Source organism: Eschrichtius robustus, chromosome 15, assembly GCF_028021215.1.
Source record: "Eschrichtius robustus isolate mEscRob2 chromosome 15, mEscRob2.pri, whole genome shotgun sequence".
NCBI lineage: Eukaryota > Metazoa > Chordata > Mammalia > Artiodactyla > Eschrichtiidae > Eschrichtius > Eschrichtius robustus.
The window spans coordinates 47128364-47151620 of NC_090838.1; the positions used below are offsets into that span (position 1 = coordinate 47128364).

The following is a 23257-nucleotide window of genomic DNA, read 5'->3' on the forward strand; positions in this document are numbered from 1 at the left end:
GGAAGTGTCCTGTGCATTGCAAGATGCTTAGCCACATTCCTGGCTTCTATCCACTAATGCCAGTAGTACTCCTAGGTACGACAACCAAAAATGTCTCCAGTCATTGCTAAATGTCCCCCAGGTGATAAAATCACCCTCCACTGAGAACCTCTTACCTAAACTGTTGAAATGATGGATTTTACAATTCCCTCATCCCCAAATCTCTCTGTGACTATAACTTCATTAAATTAATATGATCAATACAAAGACAATTTCAATACCTAGCTTGGGCAGGAGGAAGACAAAGAACAAGAAAACAGTAGTTTAATAAAAAAGAATGAAACATTACTACGTGCTACAACATGGATGAACCTTGAAATCATTATGCTAAATGAAAGAAGCCAGTAACAAAAGACCACATACTGTACAATTGCACTTTTATGAAATGTCTACAATAAGCAAGTCTATAGAGACAGAAAATAGATTAGCAGATGCCTAAGGCTGGGGTGGTGGTGGGGTGATGATGGTGATGCGTGTGTATGCAGGGTTCGGGGAAATGGGGAGTGACTGCTAACAGATACAGGGTTTCTTTTTGGGGTGATAAAAATGTTCCAAAATTGGTTGTGTAGATGGTTGTATAACTCTGTATATATACTAAAAACCACTGAATAGGACACTTTAAATGGGCTGTACAGTATGTGAATTATATCTGAATAAAGCTGTTAAAAAAAAAAAGCAATAGTAGACAACACAGAATTAGGTTGCACTGACAAATGATTTAAGATTCTGATGAAGAAATCCCCTTGCCTTTTATGTCTTCTTTCCCAAGGAGTCTCACAAAATTTTCAAGAAAAACTTGCACCTGCCTAAAGATAGTGTGAAACCAAAGATCTAACAACATTCTAATAAGGGCAAGATTGATGAAGATTGTCAAAATGAGTCACTGCATCCCTTTATCTAGTCATTTGTTTAATGTATCTAGAAATACTAACACAAAATAAGAATAAAAGACAAAACAGATATAACATAGAACCTAACTCACTCAAATCAAAGAGAGGAAAATGAGAGAAGGAATATTGGAAAAAGTTTTTTTTAAGTTTATAAAAAACCTAGCACAGACTTTTATTTCTGGCAATGACGAATACTAAATATTAGAAAGAAAGGAAGGAAGGAGTTCAAAAATGCTGGATAGCTTTTTAAAAATCTTTTAAAATTTATTGACTGAGCTCAAAAGAAAATAAAAAGGTAACTGTCAAAAGTAAAATAAAATAAAAAACTGAACCCTGAAAATAAGACACAGAAGAAGCTGTTCTTCTTGGCCTTTGCTTGAGATTGAGGAGGGTTGTTTCCCTAAGAACCTGCGATAATGTAGTCCCAGTTAAAAAATACATATGTAGGGCTTCCCTGGTGGCGCAGTGGTTAAGAATCTGCCTGCCGATGCAGGGGACACGGGTTCGAGCCCTGGTCTGGGAAGATCCCACATGCCGCGGAGCGACTAAGCCCATGAGCCACAACTACTGAGCCTGCGGCCTCTGAAGCGTGTGCTCCGCAACGGGAGAGGCCACGACGGTGAGAGGCCCGCGCACCGCGATGAAGAGTGGCCCCCGCTCGCCGCAACTGGAGAAAGCCCTTGCACAGAAACGAAGACCCAACACAGCCAAAAATAAATATAAATAAATAAATATATTTTTTAAAAAATACATATGTAAACACATAAATACATAATTTACAAACACACAAATGCAGAAAAAGAGATCCAGAAGTACATATATTCAGGTGCTAATAATGGTAATCTCCAGGCCCTGAAATTATGTTTGTATTTTCTCATTTTTTCTAGTATACAAGTATGCTTCTACAATAATATAAAGCTGCTTAAAATAAATTAAATGAAAAGTTTTTCAGGCTTGGCCGCACAAAAGGAAACAAATCCTCTCTGAAGCAATGTGTCCTTGGCCCAGACCCAGAAGTATTTTCCCACAGATAAATTTCCCCCCACAAAATGAGCTCACAATTCACACACACACACACACACACACACACACTGCCACAACAGCTACCACCACGAGAAACAGCAAGCAGAAAACAAAGGGCAGATTCAGATCCCCATAGATCTGATTTCAGATTTTGTAATTACCCAACATAAAATAAAAAATAGACATTTTTTAAATTTCTGAAGAAATAAAGGAAGGAAAAAATTTTAAAAGAATGATTAATAAACAAAATGAAAAAGCAGATGAAAAAGAACCAAACAGAACTTCTACAAATGAAAGCTATGATTACTGAGAGGCAAAACTTAATCAGTGGGCTAAACAGAAGATATGAGGAGCAAATTATCAAACTGGAGAGATAGTCTTGAAAAAAAATACTCAGGATGTAGCACAAGATTGTAAACTGTAATGTAAAAGAAAGTTTAATAAGCATGGAGGATAGAGTAGGAAAGTCTAATATACATGTCATAAAAGTATCTGAGGAATATCAGATTAATAGAAAAGAGGCAATATTAGAAGAGGCAGTAGTAGCAGCCAGGAGAGAGAAAAAGACAGTTTAACCTAAGAACAAATATTTGACTGACAGCTGGTTTCTCCAAAACAAAAAGGACTCCAGAGAGAGAAGGTAAAAATCTTCAAAACACTGAGAGAAAAGTAATTGTTAACCTAAAACTACATACCCAATAAAATTACCTTTCAAGAACAAGGGTGAAATGAAGGCATTTTCAGACAGACATTGATAAACTTTACTATCAACAAGCCTTCTCTAAACAAACAATTAAAGGATGACTTCGGTAAGAAAATAATACCAAAGGCAGGTCTGAGATACAAAAGAAAACCATGAGGAGGAAAAAAAGGAAAACATGTAGCTTGATCTAAAAGAACACTGATTTGATTTATTTAACAGTACTTTCAATATTTAATTTATGGGGTTTAAAAACAGAACTAAAATACAAAATAAGAACAGCTTAAAAATCATAATGGGGAAATTAAACATTCTAAGGTCATAGTACTAATACATAAAAAGAGTAAGGTATTGATTACTTTTGGCCTTTGCTATGAAACGTATGAAAGGTTAAATTTCAAGGATAGCCTCCCAAGAAACAGAAGTGGGGTGAAAAATTTTAAACCAGTAGAAAGAAAAATATGTAGAAACAATTATAAGTGGTATAATTTCTCCAGAATAATATAACAACTCTAAAGTTGTTTGCACTGAATAACCTAGTTTTAAAGTGTATAAAGGAAAACTTGACAAATCCATCATAATAATGGGAGATTTCAACTCATATTTCTCTATAACTGATAGATCAAGAGACATTAATCAGGCTGCAAAAGTTTGAACATTACAATTAACAAACAAGCTTGCTCTAACTCTGTACCCAAACAATTAGAGAATACACTCTTTTTCAAGCACACATGGAACTTTAATGAAAAGTGACAACATATACACCAAGCCAAAGTTATTATTAACAAACGTCAAAGAATCATTATCATACAAACCACGTTCTTTGACCAACAATCAAAACCAAAAAAGACTGCTTGAAAAATACCATGTGTTTAGAAATCTAAAAGCATACTTCTAATGAATACTCCTAAGTGAAATAAAAAATCATAAGAAAAATTAGAAAATGACTAAAAATAAGCATTTTAAAAAATACAACATACCAAAATTTGTGTGATACAGCTATAGCAATTCTTTGAGGCATACTAATAGCCTTAAGAATGCTCACGTTCAGGACTTCCCTGATGGCGCAGTGGTTAAGAATCCGCCTGCCAATGCAGGCGACACAGGTTCGAGCCCTGGTCTGGGAATATCCCACACGCCACAGAGCAACTAAGCCCGTGCGCCACAACTACTGAGCCCGTGCACCACAACTACTGAAGCCTGCATGCCCTAGAGCCCGCACGCCACAACTACTGAGCCCACGTGCTGCAACTACTGAAGCCCACACGCCTAGAGCCCGTGCTCTGCAACAACAGAAGCCACTGTAATGAGAAGCCCATACACCACAATGAAGAGTTGCCCCCGCTCCTTGCAACTAGAGAAAGCCCGCGCACAGCAACAAAGACCCAACACAGCCAAAAATAAGATATAATAAAATTAAAAAAAAAAAAGCTCATGTTCAAACTCTGAAATATGCATCCAATTTAAGTTAAAAAAAGGAATAAAAAGTATATTTTTCAAAGGCAAAATTCTAGTAGGCTAACAAAGTGTTGCACTATATAAATTCTCAGGAAATTTTAAAAATTTAAAATTCATAAAATACAAAAATTATCTGTAAATTAGATAATTATGAAGTGCATGCTTGTATCTTTAACAATGCATAAGAAATAAGCTGTGTTATTACTACTCAACCTCCAGCAAACAGACCAGTATCTGGTATATAATAAGCATTTAGTATATATTAGGTGATCGATACTAAACAACACAAAAATGTGAATATGCAAGGAGTTATTAAAACACTAGATTAAAAAAAGAACCACTTACCTGGTAATAAAATTTTATCTGTCTCACCAAAATGGATAGATTATGAATTCTAAGTGAGGCATCATTGTTGACTTTTTTATTTACTCTCTGACTCTCCGATTTAGGATTACTATAAGAAATAAAAAAAGAAATACTTTAAAAGTTATACTGAAACATACCTATCAACTTATATATGACTAAAAATAATCATATAATACATTTTTTCTTTAAACAAACTGTGTATTCATCTTCATTAACAGATGATCTAAAAGGACATATGATTACTCTGACATGTATTCTGTGCTTTTAATTGATATAAATGCATCTGATATTTCAAAGACAGTGGCAAAATGTAAGTCAGATGTTGCCCTTCATTCTCATTTTGTCTCTCCACCTTCCTGCAATGAATAACATTTTATTCCTTTTGAGTATATATATTTCCACCACCCAAAATAAATCTATTTAAATCAAGAATGTAAAATATAGGCTGATAACCAATAAATGCTGTATCTTCTCACTGGAAAATGGAGACTATATTTGAGTGGGCAATGTCCCTGAGAAATTAAAGAGTGAAGTGATGACACAAGAGAACACGTTTATCTTGGGTAAACTTTGTAGATTCAATAAAAGCAAAGGGTTGAATGAGTTTGAAGTAGCAGAAACTGAACAAGAATAATAGGTAGGACACAATTAAGAATGAGAAATTCAGTGACACCAAAAACAAAGGCAATGGGCTTCCCTGGTGGCGCAGTGGTTGAGAGTCTGCCTGCCAATGCAGGGGTCACAGGTTCGAGCCCTGGTCTGGGAAGATCCCACATGCCGCGGAGCAGCTGGGCCCGTGAGCCACAACTGCTGAGCCTGCGCGTCTGGAGCCTGTGCTCCGCAACAGGAGAGGCCATGATAGTGAGAGGCCCGCGCACGGCGATGAAGAGTGGCCCCCGCTTGCCACAACTAGAGAAAGCCCTCGCGCAGAAGCGAAGACCCAACACAGCCATAAATAAAAAAATAAATAAATAAATAAACAAAAACAAAGGCAACAAAAGCAAAAATAAACAAGCGTGACTAACATCAAACTAAAAAGCTTCTGGACAGCGATGTATACAATCAACAAAATGAAAAGGTAAACTACTGAATGGGAGAACATATTTGCAAATCATATATCTAATAGGGGTTAATGTCCAAAATATATAAAGTACTCATACAACTCAATAGCAAAAAAAAAAAAAATCTGATTTTAAAATGGGCAGAGGAACTGAATAGGCATTTTTCCAAAAAAGACATACAAATGGCCAACAGGTACATGAAAAGGTGCTCAACATCACTAATAATCAGGAAAATGCAAATCAGAACCACAAAGAGCCTCACACCTGTTGGAATGGCAATCATCAAAAAGACAAGACATAAGTGCTGGTGAGGATGTGGAGAAAATGGACCCCTTGTGCACTGTTGTTGAGAATGTCCTGGTGCAACCACTGTGGAGGTTCCTCAAAAACTTAAAAATAGAACTAACATATGATCCAGCAATCCCACTTCTGGGTATATAAGCCAAAGGAAATAAACAGGATCTCAAAGAGGTACTGGCACTCCCATGTTCACTGCAGCATTATTTGCAATAGCCAAGATATGGAAACAACCCAAATGTCCTTCAACAGATAAACGGATAAAAAACATAGGAAATATATATATTTATATATATATATACACACACACACACACACACACACACACACATACACAAACATACACATGCATATATAGAGAGACAGAGAGAAGAATATTATTCAGACATGAGAAAGAAGGAAATCCTGCCATTTGTGAAAACATGGATGAAACTTGAGGGCATCATGCTAAGTGAAATAACCCAGAAAGAGAAAAATACTATATATTCTTACTTATATGTAGAATCTAAAAAAAAAAGTCAAACTCATAGAAACAGAGAGTAGAAAAGCAGTTGCCAGCGTCTGGGAGCGGGGGAGTTGGGTGGGAATATGGAGAGGTTGAAAAAAGGATACAAACTTTCAGCTATAAGATGAATAAGGCCTAAAGATCTAATGTAAAACATGGTAACTACTGTATTATATAATTGAAATTTGTTAAGAGTGTAGAACTTAAATGTTCACACACAAAGGTAAAAATGTGAGGTGATGGACATGTCAATTAACTAGATGGTGGGAATCCATTCACATGTATACATACATCAAACCACCACTATACACACTTTAAATATATTACAATTTTATTTGTCAACTATATGTCAATAAAGCTGAAGAAAATTTAAATTTTTAATTAAAAATTTTTTTTAAAGAATGGGAAATTTAAGTAAAAGGGGTGGCACCAGAACAGAAGGGTAAGTTAATGCCAGAACATAAGTAAGGATGATCTAGTTCCTCATTAGGACGAGGAGGGCAAACTAGAAAAAGACATTGCCAGGTGAAATGGCAGACAGTAAATCAGGATTCCCTATGCAAGGGCTGAGTGCATAGTATCATAAAGCAGAAACCTAAGAAGTTGCTGGGACAGAGTACTATCCTATGACTTTAAATGCAGGCACCTCCACAGGAGAATGCAGAGAAGTAAAGAAACTGACACCTATCCAATAGAGAATAGGAACTGAACAGAAACCTCTCATTCCTTAATCCCTTCCTTATTTTACACTGTCTATTGCACTCCTAATCCCTTCAGTTCCTTCCCTAGACAGCACTTTATGGTGCTTTATTTCAGCAATTCTTCTGTTTTTGTGGGCTATATTTATCAATATTTACTGTATTAGAAAATAAAACAGAAAATTTCACAATTATTTGTTTACTTATTAACTCATTAAAAAAATAATAAACCTATTACATGCTTACAAATACCAAACCAAAAAAATTTTAGTGAGAAGACTGGCATTGTTTCACCATTTTTACAAATCTCTTTAATATCTGGTTTAACTTAAAAGAAGAGGCCGATGTTCACCTTTGCTTCCACATTCAATCTACTGTCTGTGTTATTCTGGTTCATGTATATGAAGAAAAAATCAGCCTCACGTGGATATTTAGTTAGAAGTAGGAAACTCCTATGGACCCTCTGAAAAGGATCCTCAAACCATACTCTGAGAACTATTGCTTTTACTTCAACTATTCGCTTGCCAGCCTTCCCAACATTGATCCTTCTGTCCTTTGGTCACATTCATACTGTCAATCCCTGACACTGGATCAGCTCAACCATCTACACTGAGATTTCTCATAGTACTAAGTGAGAAAATAATACAACTAAACTCACCTAAAAGATCAAATAGGAAGGAATAGTTAGTACCAGATTTGCCCTTTTGCCTTCAAGAATTAGAAAACTGGACAAAACATACAAAATAACTATTTTCAGACTTTGAACAGCAAGTAATGCAAGACTGTAATGCCTGGTGAAGCAGTAAGGTACTTTCCAGAATGAGGTATAAGGAGGGGTAGCCCACGTCTCGCTGAACTTGAGGAGACAAAGTTTGGAGTTCAAGGGAGTTAAAGAATACCAGACACAAGGGAGCTATACAAACAAAAAGCTCCCAAAATATGCCCTTAAGATTTTGGCTAAATACTAAGTTATACATATGTATCCTAAAACTCCAGGAGGCTGAGCAGAGTACAAGCACAGAAAAGCTGGAAGTTAAACAACACCCAAAGCTCACAAAGTGCAGAGGAATTTAAGCTCCGAACAGCCAGAGTAAACACCTAGAGCATTAGTAGAGACCTCAGAAGAGTCATGTCTTGGAACTAAACTAGCAGTTAAGTAAAAGCTATTCCAGAAGCTCCCTGACAAAGCTGTTAAAACAAGCACTGAAAGGATCAAGCTGGGAATTCCCTGGCTGTCCAGTGGTTGGGACTCTGTGCTTCCGCTGCAGGGGACATGAGTTCAATCCCTGGTCAGGGAACTAAGATCCCGCGTGCCATGCAGAACGGCCAAAAAAAACAAAACAAAAAGGGATCAAGCTGATTGCAAGTAACTTGACAACCTGCCAAAACAAAATTCAACACAGCTTAAAGAACAAGATCCAGACACCACAATGTAATAATCACAATGTCCAATATAAAATAAAAAATTACTAGACATGCAAAGAAGCAAAAAAAAAAAAAGTGATTTGTAACCAGGAAAGAAAATAGAAACAGTTAATAGAAACAGATCCAGAAATGAAAGAGACCATGGAAAGAGTAGACAAGGATTTCAAAGCAGCTATTATGAATATACTGAAGGACTTAAAAAAAAAACAAACATTATGTGGAGAAAGATGTAAACTACTTTTTAAAAACCCAAATGGAACTTCTAAAGCTAAAAAATACAGTATCTGAAATGAAAAATTCATTGCATATGCTTAACAGAAGATAGGGAACTATAACAAAAGATTAGTGAACTTGAATAAACAGGAAAAAAAAATTCCAAAGCACACAGAGGAAAAAAAAAAAAAACCTGAAATGAATGAAAGAGACTAAACGACCTATGGGGCAATATCAGACTTACAGAAAAGTTGCCCGGACAAGTACAGCCTTTTTCCTAAACCACTTGAGAATAAATTGCTGACCTGATACCAAACAGTCCACAAATATTTTGGTATTTATCTTGTACAAACACATATAACTATCAAAATTGGGAAATTAACAATTATACAATTATTATAATCCAATCTTTAGAATCCATTCAAGTTTGTTGTTCCAAATAGGAATGGATTTATAGGAAAAGGATCTAGTTCAGAACCACACTTTGCATTCAGTAATCTGAATTGCAATCTTTAGTCTCTTTCAGCTGGAACAGTTTCTATCTTTCCTTGAAATTCATGACCTAGACACTTTAAAAGGTTACAGGCCAGTACTTTCATAGAATGTCCTTCAATTGGGTTTGTCTGATTAAATCGTATATTACTCATAATTAAGTTCAGGTTATGTATCTGTGACAGGAAAAATATAGAAGAGATGCTCTGATCTTCTCCAATGCATCCTCAGAGGTGGTACATGATTTCAATTTAGCCCATTACTGATGATATTCACTTTTATCACTTGACTAAACTGGTATCTGCCAGTTTTCTCCATTATAGTTACTATTTTCCTCTTGTAATTATTATTTTGTTAAGACATACTTTGAAACTATGTCAATAATCTGATATTCACCTATCTTCAATTTACTTATGTGTGTGTTTGTTTGTTTACATCAGTATACACTCGTTCCCCATAATTATCAGTCGATCAAAATCTATTATTATAATTACATTTATAACTACCATAGATTGCCTTTTCATTTTGTTGACTGTTTCCTTTATTGCACATAAGTTTTTTAGCTTAATGCAATCCTATTGGTCTATTTTTGCTTTTATTGCTGTGTTTTTGGGATCATATCCATTGAGTCCTTTTTCAAAACCACTTTATAATTTTCTCTAGGAAGGCCTTTTATTAGCTATAGTCTTAAATACCTTCTAGTTTTTGCTGTGTGAATGTAATATTTTAAAAATATATTTGCTAGTAGGTTACTACTGATATGTAAATGCAATCAATTTTTGTGTATTGCTCTTATCTTTAGAAACCCTGCTAAACTCTAACAGGTTGTTTTGTTGGTACTCTTGCAGGTTCTCTTGAATAAAATTTGTAGTTTTTCCATATTGATAATCAATTATCCCAACATCAATTACTGAAGAGCTTATTGTTTCCCACTGATCTCTATGATCATACTAGATTCCCATGTAAGTGTGGATACACTTTTGGAGTCTATTCTGTTCCTTTAACCCATTTGTCTATTCTTAAGTCATTAAAACCTTCTAAATATTACTATACCTTTATTGGCATCTTGATTCTATAAGAGCAATTCTCTCTCTTTTGTTTTTGCTTTCTAAACTGTCCTGCTTAAAATAAATAAATAAATAACAAGTAAATTGTCCTGCTTAGTCATACATGCTGCTCTTTTCTATGAATGTTAGGATATTTATAAGATTCTATGAAAAAGCTTGTTGAGATTTATTAGGATTTTATTAAAAATATTAATTTGATAAAGACTGACATTTGCATTAGTAAAATTTTAAAATTTCCCCCCAAATGTCTTTACATTTAAGTAGGACTTTTTTTCCTCCTTGGGTTTTTGTTTGTGAAATGGATTTGTTTTCTATCACACTGGCTACCTGGTCATTGCTAGCGTATAATAGGAAAACTGTAGTTTTTGTATATTGCACTTCTGATTGACCACCTTTCAAAATTTAGTTTATTCAGTTCATTTTCTTGGATTTTCTCAGTAAAAAAAATACTGTCAGCAAATGACAGTTTTATCTCCTCCTTTCCAATCGTACATCTCATTTCTGTTTCTTTACTTACTGTATTAACAAATAATAATGGAGATAAGAGCTATCCTTATCTTGTACACAAATTTCATGGGACTGCTTTTAATGCTTTGCCATGAATGCATAATATTCACTGTAATTTTCTGATGAATACCTTTCTTCAAATTAAGTTCCCTCCTATTCCTGTCCAATATCTTAACTGGTGCTGAATTTTTCCTACATCTACTCCCATCTGATTCTTCTCATTTAATATGTTAATGTAGTGAATTACACTGTCACCTTTTTAACACTGAATCATCCTTACAATCCTAGACTATTTACTCCATCAGCTCCACCCCACAGTAATAACAACTAATCCCCGTTTTTGGTACATCATTCTATCATGGGTCTTCCAATACTAATTGCCTTTATGCCTCTCACTTTCTCACTAGAATGTAAGCTCCCTGACAGCAGGGACCTTATCTTATTCTCTAAAAATTAGCATATATCCTAACCAAATGTTTGAATAAATAAAAAGAATAAATGATCTGAGACCAAGCACAGTGTTTTAAAAATTGTTGCTTACTATTAAGAGTTATGAAATGACATTCTCCAAGCTAAACACTCATTTGGCAGTCTGGACTAGACACTCCCTACTAAGTTTGTGTCCCAAAGATCAGTTGAGTAACAAGAGTCCTAAACCACAATTTGAGATGTACAGAACAAGCAAGAATAATAGTAAAGTGAGTTAAATCCAACTTGTGACTGATTTATACTTAAAGCAAATAATGAGTAATGAATTGCCCAAAGCAAATGGCAGTATAAGTGGAAAAGTGGGTCTCTTCGGTAAAGGTAACACCCAGAACTAGTTACTTACAAAAACAAGGAGACTATACTGCAGCAGTCAGATCACGTGTCATGGCAGAGAAAAGACAACAGCGTGGTCAGGAGGTCATGGTTAAAAATTCAGAGAGCTGAAGGGAAAATCCTGTTTTATGTAATCAACTTGGTACACGTTCTGTCAGTAAGTTAAATCCTCATTGAGCACATACTGTGGCTATATTACTTAATGTATAAGAGCTTAGTTTAGTCACGCTATCATTGTGGAGAAAAGTATGTTTGTAACTGGGAAAAGAGAGTAGGAATAACCCTAGTAAAAATGTTAGGTATACTACGGTTATGTAAATTTCATTTGGAATCACAGACATTCAGTAAATATCTTTTCTCTCTAGTCTTCTTCCATCTTTTTATTTCTATTTTCATTACTCTATATTTGAATTCCTTTAAATTACCTCTCACCCATGACTATCTCCTAAATGATAACATTTAGACCTAAAAAATACTTTAGAGGTTATCTAGTTTCAGAAATCAGAAAATTGAAGTCCAAAGTAGTAATTTGCCTAGGCTCTTACAACTTTTTCCCTTTACTCTCTCTCTTTCAACCTTTTCTCTTATCATTCAGGACAACAAAGAAAAGACCGAAAGAAAAAGGTTTCGGCAATGTTATCTATAAAATGCACGTATACAATAAATCATTGTTTTTATTATATTGTTTGAGCATATTCCTAATTGTTTTCATAGTGATTAATCAAACTAAAGAATATTCATTTCCTTCCCCCCTCCAGTTCATTACAGTAATATTTTATTAAAAAACCTAGGTATTTAATCCTGATGACAAATATTTAAGAAAGATTTTAGTATTGATATTACTATTGAAGAGGTATGTAAACTAAAAAAACTGTACAAGTTTACAGTGCAAGCCCATTGTTACATGACAATATATAATTTGGATTATACTTTGGAATGGATGTATAATATCCCAATAAACACGTGTGATTTCATTCCCACTTTAATAAATTTTATAATGTAAATATTATCTTTGCCCTGACAGAATTGTTACCAAGTTTCTCTGTGCTCTTAAAGTGATTTTTTAAATTAAGTCCTCAAGTTTCGTTTAAAATTTTATGTCCAACATTCCTCATATGATATTTCAAAATTTATTCAGTTGCCAGAAAGGTCTATAGTCTCCTTTGCATAAAGCTCTTCTAAGAATTAGCAAGTTTTAAGAATTTAGAATTTTGGTTTGTTCAAAATCTTTTACGAATTTTTTTTTTACAAAAAAAAAAAATCTGTAAGTTTTATATTAAATTTCTTCAGCCTCTGAGAAAGTTTGTTTATAACAATTAAAACAATTCTGAATATAAAAAGAGGGAACAGTTCAGCTTTTATATACTAAGGATATCAGATGAAATTACTTTAGAAATCTGGGAAAAAGGTAACTGCTAAGCACTCTAGTTATGGACCTAGAGAGCAATAAACTTTCGATTACTAGGCTTGGGTTTCCCATTTGATTCACGTTTAACTTGAGTTAGGGTCATACTGACATATGTTAGGATCATGAAAACAGGCCCTTTGACCCCAAGAACATGATCTCTTTATGTGAGAGGGATTTCCCTCAGGTGAAACTGCCTGAAAAGTCTTAATCTCAACTCCCATGAAAAAGAGTTGAACACTTAAGGATGGATTTACTGAAATTTATGCAAATCAAGAAAATTAGTAACTTTATGGGACTTCCCTGGTGGCACAGTGGTTAAGAATCCACCTGTCAATGCAGGGGCCACAGGTTCGATCCCTGGTCTGGGAAGATACCACATGCTGCAGAGCAACTAAGCCCGTGCGCCACAACTACAGAGCCTGCGTTCTAGAGCCCACGAACCACAACTACTGAGCCCTCGTGCCACAACTATTAAAGCCCGAATGCCTAGAGCCCATGCTCTGCAACAAGAGAAGCCACCGCAATGAGAAGCCCGCACACCGCAACGAAGAGTAGCCCCCGCTCGCCACAACTAGAGAAAGCCTGCACGCAGCAATGAAGACCCAACCAAAAAAACCCAGCCAAAAAAAAAAAAAAAAAAACCAAGATAAACAAAATTAGTAACTTTAAGAAAGTACTATTTTTTTAAAAAAGAAAAATGTAATAATGATACACTACCTGCCTCTGAAGGAAACATTATATGTGAATACTGATTACTGATTTAACTAAACTTATAATAAAGAAACAAATTAGAAGGACAGGGTAAGAAAATAAAGAGATGGGACATAAAAAAGGCTAAAATCTCACCTACCATTATCAGGAAGTCAGTAGATAATGCCTAAAAGGGATAAACCAAGAAATACTAGGGTAAAAAAATAAAATAAATACTAGGGTAGGCATTTCTTCACTATATTTGGGGCTAAGTGACAGAAGAAACTGCTAAAAAAAAAGTTAAAAGTTTTTACTCTGGGAAACAGAACTGAGATGTAAGTTAGGGCAGGGATTGCTGTTTTTCATTATGAACATTTTGGTATTAACTAATTCTTTTAACCATGTAAAACATTTTTTTAAAGAGGGAAAGACACCCACAAAAAACTCTGTTTCATGAAGCCTGTCTATTTCATTTACTTCTAGGGAAAAATACGAGGCTATATATGCGAGATTCAATGCTAGAGACTGAGGGTAATAAGATGTGTGAGACTATGCATAAGAAAATAAAACAATATAAAACATTTCTTCTGTAAAAAGTATGCATTTTATGTAAATATAGAAAGCACTCCATTCCTGCATGTATTTTAAGGTTTATTTCTTTACACAGTAAAAGTTACAGTACAGAAATTTAAACACACTTGGTATAAGTCCAGAATTCTCTAAAAAGAAATTGTAGTTTACTCAGTATTCTAAATATCCTGTCTTTTCTTCATGTTTAATATTTAAAATGCTAAACAAAGATTAATTCAGAATAGACAATCATAATTAATGAAGTTTTGTTTAAGCTCTTTTTGAAAGCATACCTGTTTTTAAAAACAGACTTTAACTTTGGAAAGACCTTTTTTAAAAATAAAAGATGAGCTATTGAATGACACACATGTGATAGGTGAGCAAGTACCTTTCTAATTATATACAACTATTTCTAAGCCAACATAATCTCAAATCGACCATTTCCTCTTACAAAATGAAAACTGAAAAATGCTTTAGAGGCAAATAGCCTAGCAATATAGCTCAACTCTGTCCAACCAGAAGTTAAATGCAACATGGCAGTAAAAGACAGCCTCAAGCAATTTCACATTTATAAATGACCTACTTATGACAAGATACATTAATTTCAATAAACAGGCTATAGTATTATCTACCACTGTATACAGTAATTTTTAAATTAGAGTAAAAGAGGAAGGAAAAGACAGTAATTCTGCAACACTAATATTCTAAGATTTGGTCCTTATGTAACCAAGGATTATATCTTTACTTACTTATTGACTAATATCTATGAGAAACAGAAATCTGATAGTTTTAATGGCTTTATGCTCTTCTACCCAGACTTCAAACCTCTTATGTATCCTCTTGGACCATCTGTTTAGTGTTGGTGCTTAACAACTACATGTGCTCATGTTTTTGATAATGCCATTCTAATTTAAAGCTAGTTGTATACAGAGTTTTTAAAACATTTTTTGAGATATTTTATATTATGAAACATATAACCGCATAGTATTTACATGTCACCTCGAAACATTTTGAAATAACTAAGTTATTTGCATATCTGACTTCAAATGTACATATACCAATATGATAGCTTTATGAAAAATTATTAACTGGGTAAATATCATCACATTTAGGGTTATTCAAGTAGTAACGTATCAGGGAAATAAGTGGTTTTAAAAAAAAGTATCCCTTCACCTTAGTAGTATCTCCCCCTTCTCACAAACTCAATCATTGTGCGTGATGGCCAACCATAAAACCTAATATTAATATATAATCTTTTAAATATCTACAAAATATTTTCACATATGTTAACTAATTTGATCTTCACAATGACTGAAGAGTCATTCTTGGAGAGGTATGTGCTACATAATTACCACATAGACATTATGGACACAGCCCAACCCCCTTCTGTACATTCTTATAATTTAAGATACATAATTTAAGATTCGAAAGTTGAAGAAATATCTGACATTTTCTAGTTAGCCCAAGATTGAGCTAGCAGTACAGCATGATACTCACTGATTTAACAAACAGAACTAATGCTTTGATTTAAAAATTGCAAATGGACAGAAATAGAATAAAAATCCAATACACTTAACTCTGGTTTTATCTGAATTGGATAAAATGACTAAAGATCTACCCTTTACTTCTTAGAATGAGCCAACATGAGCCCTTCAAATACTAGTCTAGCAATTTTCTAACTTTTCGGTCTGAAGACCTCTTCCACTCTTTTTTTTAAAAGATTTTTTTGATGTGGACCACTTTTAAAGTCTTTATTGAATTTGTTACAATACTGCTTCTGTTTTATGTTTTGGTTTTTTTTGGCCGCGAGCATATGGGATCTTTACCCCCTGACCAGGGATCAAACCCGCACCCCCTGCATTGGAAGGCGAAGTCTTAACCACTGGACTGCCAGGGAAGTCCCCTGAAGACCTCTTTTCACTCTTAAAAATTACTGATAACTCTAAGGAGCTTTTATTTATGTGAGTTACATCTATCTATATTTACTATATTAGAAATTAAAACTAAGAAGTAAAAAATAATTTATTAGTCCATCTAAAAATAACAAACTCATATGTTAACATAAAGAACATTTTTATGGTAAGTAGCTATCTTTTTCAAAAACAGTAAAAATTTTAGAGGGGAGTGACATTCTTTCATAACTTAGTAAATCTCAAATCTCTTTAATGTCTGGCTTAATAGAAGACATCTGAATTCTTAAATCTGCTTCTACATTCAATGTGTTGTGATACATTATTTTGTCTAAGTATATGAAAAAAGTTGACTTTACATAAACATGCAATCAGTAAAAGGAAGAGTATTTTAATAGCCTTTTCAGATAATTATTGATATTCTTCTTTGATACTACCAAAATTCAGTGAAGTGGTACTTTTTTAAAGGTTGGACGAAATCTGGAATCCGAAGCCCTTATCAATGAACTTTTCTTACTGTTATACATTAAAATCCATTGGTTTATCTGGCATGTTGAATGGATCTTTTACATACGCATGATTTCTTATCAAGCATTGGTCATTTTGAAAATTGGTTCATTGAGTTATACAATCTTCCAAATGCTGCACATTTTATTATTCAATATTTTAAAATTACATCATTGATTTTTATCACCTCCAATCTCATTAGAAAAGTCTTTAAACACTGAGAAGCTACCAAGCTCATGGTTTCTATAATTCAATTTTATCACTGACAAACATAGTATCAGTTATTTTCCTTGAAGTGATAGGCTCACTTTATTCATTTTTGAAAAAGTGCCGAATACTCAAGCCTGAATAACTATGGTTTGTCTGTCAGTCATTCTTTCGAGTAAAAACAGTGTTCCAGGGCTTCCCTGGTGGAGCAGTGGTTAAGAATCCGCCTGCCAGTGCAGGGGACACGGGTTTGAGCCCTGGTCCAGGAAGATCCCACATGCTGCGGAGCAGCTAAGCCCGTGCGCCACAACCACTGAGCCTGCGCTCTAGACGTGCTCCGCAACAAGAGAACACACCGCAATGAGAAGCCCGTGCACTGCAATGAAGAGTAGCACCTGCTTGCCATAACTAGAGAAAGCCCACGCGCAGCAACTACTGAAGCCCGCGCGCCTAGAGCCCGTGTTCCGCAACAAGAGAAGCCACTGCAGTGAGAAGCCCTCGCACCGCAATGAAGAGTAGCCCCCGCTCGCCAGAACTAGAGAAAGCCCACGCAGAGCAACAAAGACCCAACACAGCCAAAATAAATAAAAATAAAATAAATAAATTAAAAAAAAAAAAACAGTGTTCCACAAAACAGAGACTTGTTTGGCCTTGCAACTCAAAAAATCATGAGCACTTTTTCGTGAGATAATCATTGTATTCCATTAGGCAACAGAAGTGTTTTATGCATACTTCCCATTTTTTCCTACAGAATGTAAAAAACGACACGTACAGGGCTTCCCTGGTGGCGCAGTGGTTGAGAATCTGACTGCCAATGCAGGGGACACGGGTTTGAGCCCTGGTCTGGGAAGATCACACATGCCGCGGAGCAACTGGGCCCGTGAGCCACGATTACTGAGCCTGCGCGTCTGGAGCCTGTGCTCCGCCAACAAGAGAGGCTGCGATAGTGAGAGGCCCGCGCACCACGATGAAGAGTGGCCCCCGCTTGCCACAACTAGAGAAAGCCCTCGCACAGAAACGAAGACCCAACACAGCCATAAATAAAAAAATAAATAAATTAAAAAAAAAATCTTTAAAAAAAAAAAGACATGTACAGGGGGTCTTCCCTGGCGGTCCAGTGGTTAAGACTCTGCACTCCCAATGCAGGGGGTGCGGGTTTGATCCCTGGTCGGGGAACTAGGATCCTGCATGCCACGTGGAGCCGCCTTAAAAAAAAAAAAAAAAAAAAACACGTACAGTACTCAAGGGTCAAGATTCAATAAAATAACTTTTACTGCTTCATCAAGGGCACTTTAAAGTGAAGCTGGATTTCTTTTTAACCACAAGTACAAAGTGTGAAGAATACAATGACTACCAGCACAACTTGGTACTACTCCTTGATTCATGCTAAGATGTCAGCAGTTTTACCCACCTTTGCTTTCATACCATCATTGCTTTTGCAACACAGGCAAGAAAAGCAAATGACATCTTAATATTATTATAAAAATAATTTTGACTTGACAGAGAACCAGACAGACCCCCAGGTGTCTGTTGATCCCACTTTGAGAACCGCTCTATTAGGCAAATCAACTCCTGTTCTTGATTATAGAAACCAGAGGACGTAGTATTATGCTAATCAGTGCCTTCATAAAATAACAGAATCTTCACTTATTCAGTGGTCAACCACATGGCCAGTCACTGAAACAAAAATTGTTTACATAGCACCAACGAGCATCACTGACTGGTGACGGAACCTTCACCCACTGTCCTTAAGCCTTAAGAACAGGTCACAGAAGTCTGTTTAAATCAGTATCCTAGGGCAGTATATGCTCCAGATCCAGTCAGTCCTAGAGACTCAAGAAATCTCAAACTGAGCTGATATGTAGTTAGGTATTTTCCTTGATCAGTGACAGACTTATTAACCAGTATGGCTTTCACTCCCACACTATTGATTCACTAAAGATACTTAACCTGAAGTCCATAAACCCTGCTAGGGTAATTTAAATAGTTCACTTGATTAATTATCAGTGACAGGTATCATTGTCATTTTTGAGAAGCAATAAAGCCCTCTAAAATGAGGAAAAACTTTAAAAAGTATTTTCGAAAGTACAATCTCTTCTAATTAATGAACTAAAGTGCATAATCATAGAATCTTACCTGAAGTAAGAATTTTTAAAATTTGATAAGAAAATACTTTTTCATCATCAGTTCTTCTAATATTAAAAAAAATAGCCCCCATAACTCTAAGGGTAACTCTAAGAATATGAATTCTATAAAGAGCAGAATTCTTAAACAAGATTGGTTTAATATGCCCTTTTCAGGACACCATAAAAGTGATCCAAAAGGATCACAAGCTAACTTCATTATAAGCCCACCAATTAAAAGCAAAATAATAGATGCCTATTTAAAAGGCACTGGTAAGGACAGACAGAAATGAAAGGAAAAATACAGTAAAAAGAAGTAAAATAGAAGAGAAAAAATAGCCACACGTAAAACAAGTGTAGTATTGAAAAAAATGTGATCAACTGAAAACCAAGTTAGAAGAAACGCACACAAATAGGGAGGTAAGGAATGATTAATAGGCAAGATGGTCTACAAATGGCCCAGGAGGAATAAACTGTTTTGGGGACATCCAATTTAATAAAATGGGTCACTAGTTTTTAATAGAGGAACAGATGACCTAAGATTTTAGAATAGGTTAAAAGTGACTGGGAACAGCAAAGTTCATGAATAATGGGATGTTCAAAAGAAAAATGTGCAATACTCAATAAATAATGAGCTTAATTTCTCTATAAATTTAAGAATTTAATTTTTTAAATAGAACTAAAAACAAACAAAAAAAACCTCTGGAGAACTATGCAAAGAAGACCAGAGTAAATAACTCTGCAACAGCCTGTGTCTTCAGAATAATGTGCAAAACAGAGTAATTATATGAATATTCTCAGATAACAGAAAAATTTGAAGACAGCACTACCCAAACTCTGAAACACTGTTTTAACCTCTATTAGCACAGACAAAACTTTAAATCCTCACAATTAACAGAAGTATGCCATAATGAGCGCTAAATTCTAAACAGTTAAAATGCAATATGGGAGTTCCCTGGCAGTCCAGTGGTTAGGACTCGGAGCTTTCACTGCCAAGGTCCCAGGTTCAATCGCTGGGAGAGGAACTAAGATCCTGCAAGCCGTGCAGCACGGCCAAAAAGAAAAAGCAACTTAATTTTCAGAGAATTGTTAAATCTCCTACATAAGCTATATCCCATAAATGTAGACTTAAAAGCATTCCAAAAGCCCAAAAGAAATGTAATAACACATCCTAAAACTATTTTACTAAATAAATTCACAGATGAAATATGCATTAACTAATAGTAATGAGAATTTAAACAAGAGCACAAACACACAGCAGCTGAAATGTTTCTCATACAAAATTAGGCATCACTGTCAAAACACATGACTATCTTACACATTTAAATGTTTTAGTTGCAAGTTATGAAAAATAAAAAGAAATTAAATATCCTTATTTCTTCATGCAAAATAGTATCCAAACTTCACATCATTTTTCCTATAAGTATATAATTTTAAATATAGTCTGTCTACTCAGCTTTAACCTTGGCATCATCTTTCATTCTTCCTTTTCACACACTATACCTAGAATTCCATCAATTCTTCTGCAGTAGTTCTTGAATTTGCTCCTCCAATCATACAGCTCACCCTGATCTAGGACCTCAACACCAAAAGCATAAATGACATCCATTACTAACCATCTATCTTCCTTACCTGTTCATCAAGCACTGATAGAATGATTCCATCGATTCACTGGTATAATTCTCAGTACTTACAATACTGTAAATATTGGGTTGGCCAAAAAGTTTGTTCGGGTTTTTCCATAGCATTTTACGAAAAACCCGAACGAACTTTTTGGCCAACCCAATAGTATACGCTCAATAAATTGAATAAACAAATGAATTCCATACTCAACCTATTCTGCAAACTAATGCCAAAGTTATTTTCCTAAAATAATACTTTTAATCCTCTAATAAGGAATTTTAAATGGCTCTCCAATGCCTGCCATATGCAGCCTCATTTATACTACCTGTAGTTAATTTTCAGGTTTCCCATAAGCTGGCCTACTCTGGTTCTCCAACGTGGATCCTCTACTAAGGCTAGTCCCCTCACCATCTCCCAAATATTAAATATACATAATATGCTTTTTCCTCAAGCTGCTTCCCTAGCTTAAAACACCCTCCTCTCATCTATGGCAACCAAGTCCAATCATTCTACAAGGTCTGAATCAAATCTAGCTTCCTCCCTATTTAGGCTTCCCTGATTATCCATAACCCTTGAAGCTAAACCAAACTTCTAACTAACTTATAAACAGTAGGGTTCCCTAATCTACACCTGCTAATACACACACACACATACACACTCACTGAAAAGAAACATGTAAAACTCACACAAATTAAAGAAAGAAAAAAGCTAATAACCAGAGATTTACTTTCAAATACATGCTTGGGATCATTCACCATTCACTATAGATTCATCTTGGTCAGTTATATACATTCAATACCTAACACAAATACTTAAGTTTAAAACAATAAAATGAGATACTGAAGATTATGAATCATCACATGTATATTCTATTCACAGAGGTAGAAATATATCAATAGCTTAATTCATTTACAAAGATTTTAAACAAAGAGTTGGAGAAAATTAAATTAGCCTTCAATTATGAGTAAACAACACTCCATTTTCACTGAACATTCAAATTAACTAGGATTTTATTGTGGTTTACCCTTTCTTAACCAGTCTCGGCAAAAATGGATTGGAGTATTACCTCCACTGGTCTTTCTCCACTTCTCAGCCTCCACAACTTTTTAATAATCCAAGTCTTAATCAAGGACTAAGACTCAACACCTAAAACTAAACCATCATCTTTGGTCCTTTATCACCCAAGGGAAAGGAAACAGTCATGTTGTCAATGGTAATGTGAAGTTCAAAAATTTTTTTCTAGCTGTCACTAGGAAAGTATGTTACATTAAGAATACATCATTTTAAAAAATTTCCTGAAAAACTATTGAGATATTTGACAAAGTTTCATTTTTAATACACAGATTATACTAATAAAAGTTCCAATTACTGGTCTTCTTTCTCTACTACTATTTTTTTCTTTAATTATAACATTGTTAAAATGAGCTATTTATTGTCCAGCTTTCTATTTTAATTCAAAGTACTTATGTCTACCTCTAGTGGTAATCAAGAGATCATAGCTTGGGACTTCCCTGGTGGCACAGTGGATAAGAATCCGCCTGCCAACGCAGGGCACACGGGTTTGATCCCTGGTCCGGGAAGATCCCACATGCCACGGAGCAACTAAGCCCATGCACCAAAACTACTGAGCCTGCGGTCTAGAGACCGCAAGCCACAACTACTGAGCCTGCATGCCACAACTACTGAAGCCCGCACACCTAGAGCCTGTGCTCCACAACAAGAGAAGCCACCGCAAGGAGAAGCCCACGCACCGCAACGAAGAGTAGCCCCCCACTCACCACAACTAGAGAAAGTCCGCATGCAGCAATAAAGACCCAACACAGCCAAAAATAAAAAAATAAATAAAATTAAACTTTTAAAAAAAGAGAGATCATAGCTTCATAAAGAATAAGGAAATAAGTTCCTTCTCAACCTTAGTTATCTTCACTCTATTCCATTTTATCCACCCATTACCATGGTCTAACTATGGCCCTAAATCACCATTCAGAATTGCAGCCTCAAAAATCTCAAATTCTAAAAGTGCCCTCTGACCTCAACATCCCATACCACTCTGTCTCACTTCTTCACGCCTTCTAAACCTACTGTTCCTTCATTATTGCAGACTCTACTCTATCAGCCTCCCCCGATGACACTCGCTTTCCTCCTCACTTTAATGCTCACACTCTATTCGTTTCAACTATCCCACCTGAGAATGTTCCCATCCCACATTTATAATACATATCAATCCCCAATTTTGAATAAACTCCACAGATCTTTTTGTCAGTTTCTGAGTGCTAAGCATCCCTGGTAAGTTATTCAACCATGCTGACTGAATATGTGGTTTCCAAACCTCAAATAAGCCATCAACCCTCATGACAATACTTGTGCTCATCTTTAACTGACTCCCTTTGTGATTTTCTCCCAGCAGCCTTGTGAAACTGTCCACTTTCCTCAAACCTCCAGCCTTTTAATGTTGCAGTTTCCTAGGATATGTCATTGGCCCTCTTGTGTATTTTTTTTGACACCTATGTCCTTAGTTCCTATTACAAACTTAAAAGCTAACTCCCATATCTCTATCTCTATTCTAAACCTTTCTCCTCTAAGCACCAGACCTATGTATATCCACCTGCCCAAAAGATATTTCTCACTGCTCACCAGACATTCCAAAATAAACTCA

General features: G+C 35.3%; 1 protein-coding gene across 6 annotated transcripts in view; it reads right to left on the reverse strand.

Annotated features, from left to right (window-relative positions):
- The window catches only part of CCDC88A (coiled-coil domain containing 88A), a 126087-nt gene that overhangs the window by 92335 nt on the left and 10495 nt on the right, over positions 1–23257 (reverse strand). For all 6 annotated transcript variants that reach the window (XM_068563961.1, XM_068563962.1, XM_068563960.1 and 3 more), the window contains exon 3: positions 4456–4564. In XM_068563961.1, coding sequence (XP_068420062.1) covers positions 4456–4564 — 109 coding nt within the window. The remainder of the gene's footprint in view (positions 1–4455; positions 4565–23257) is intronic.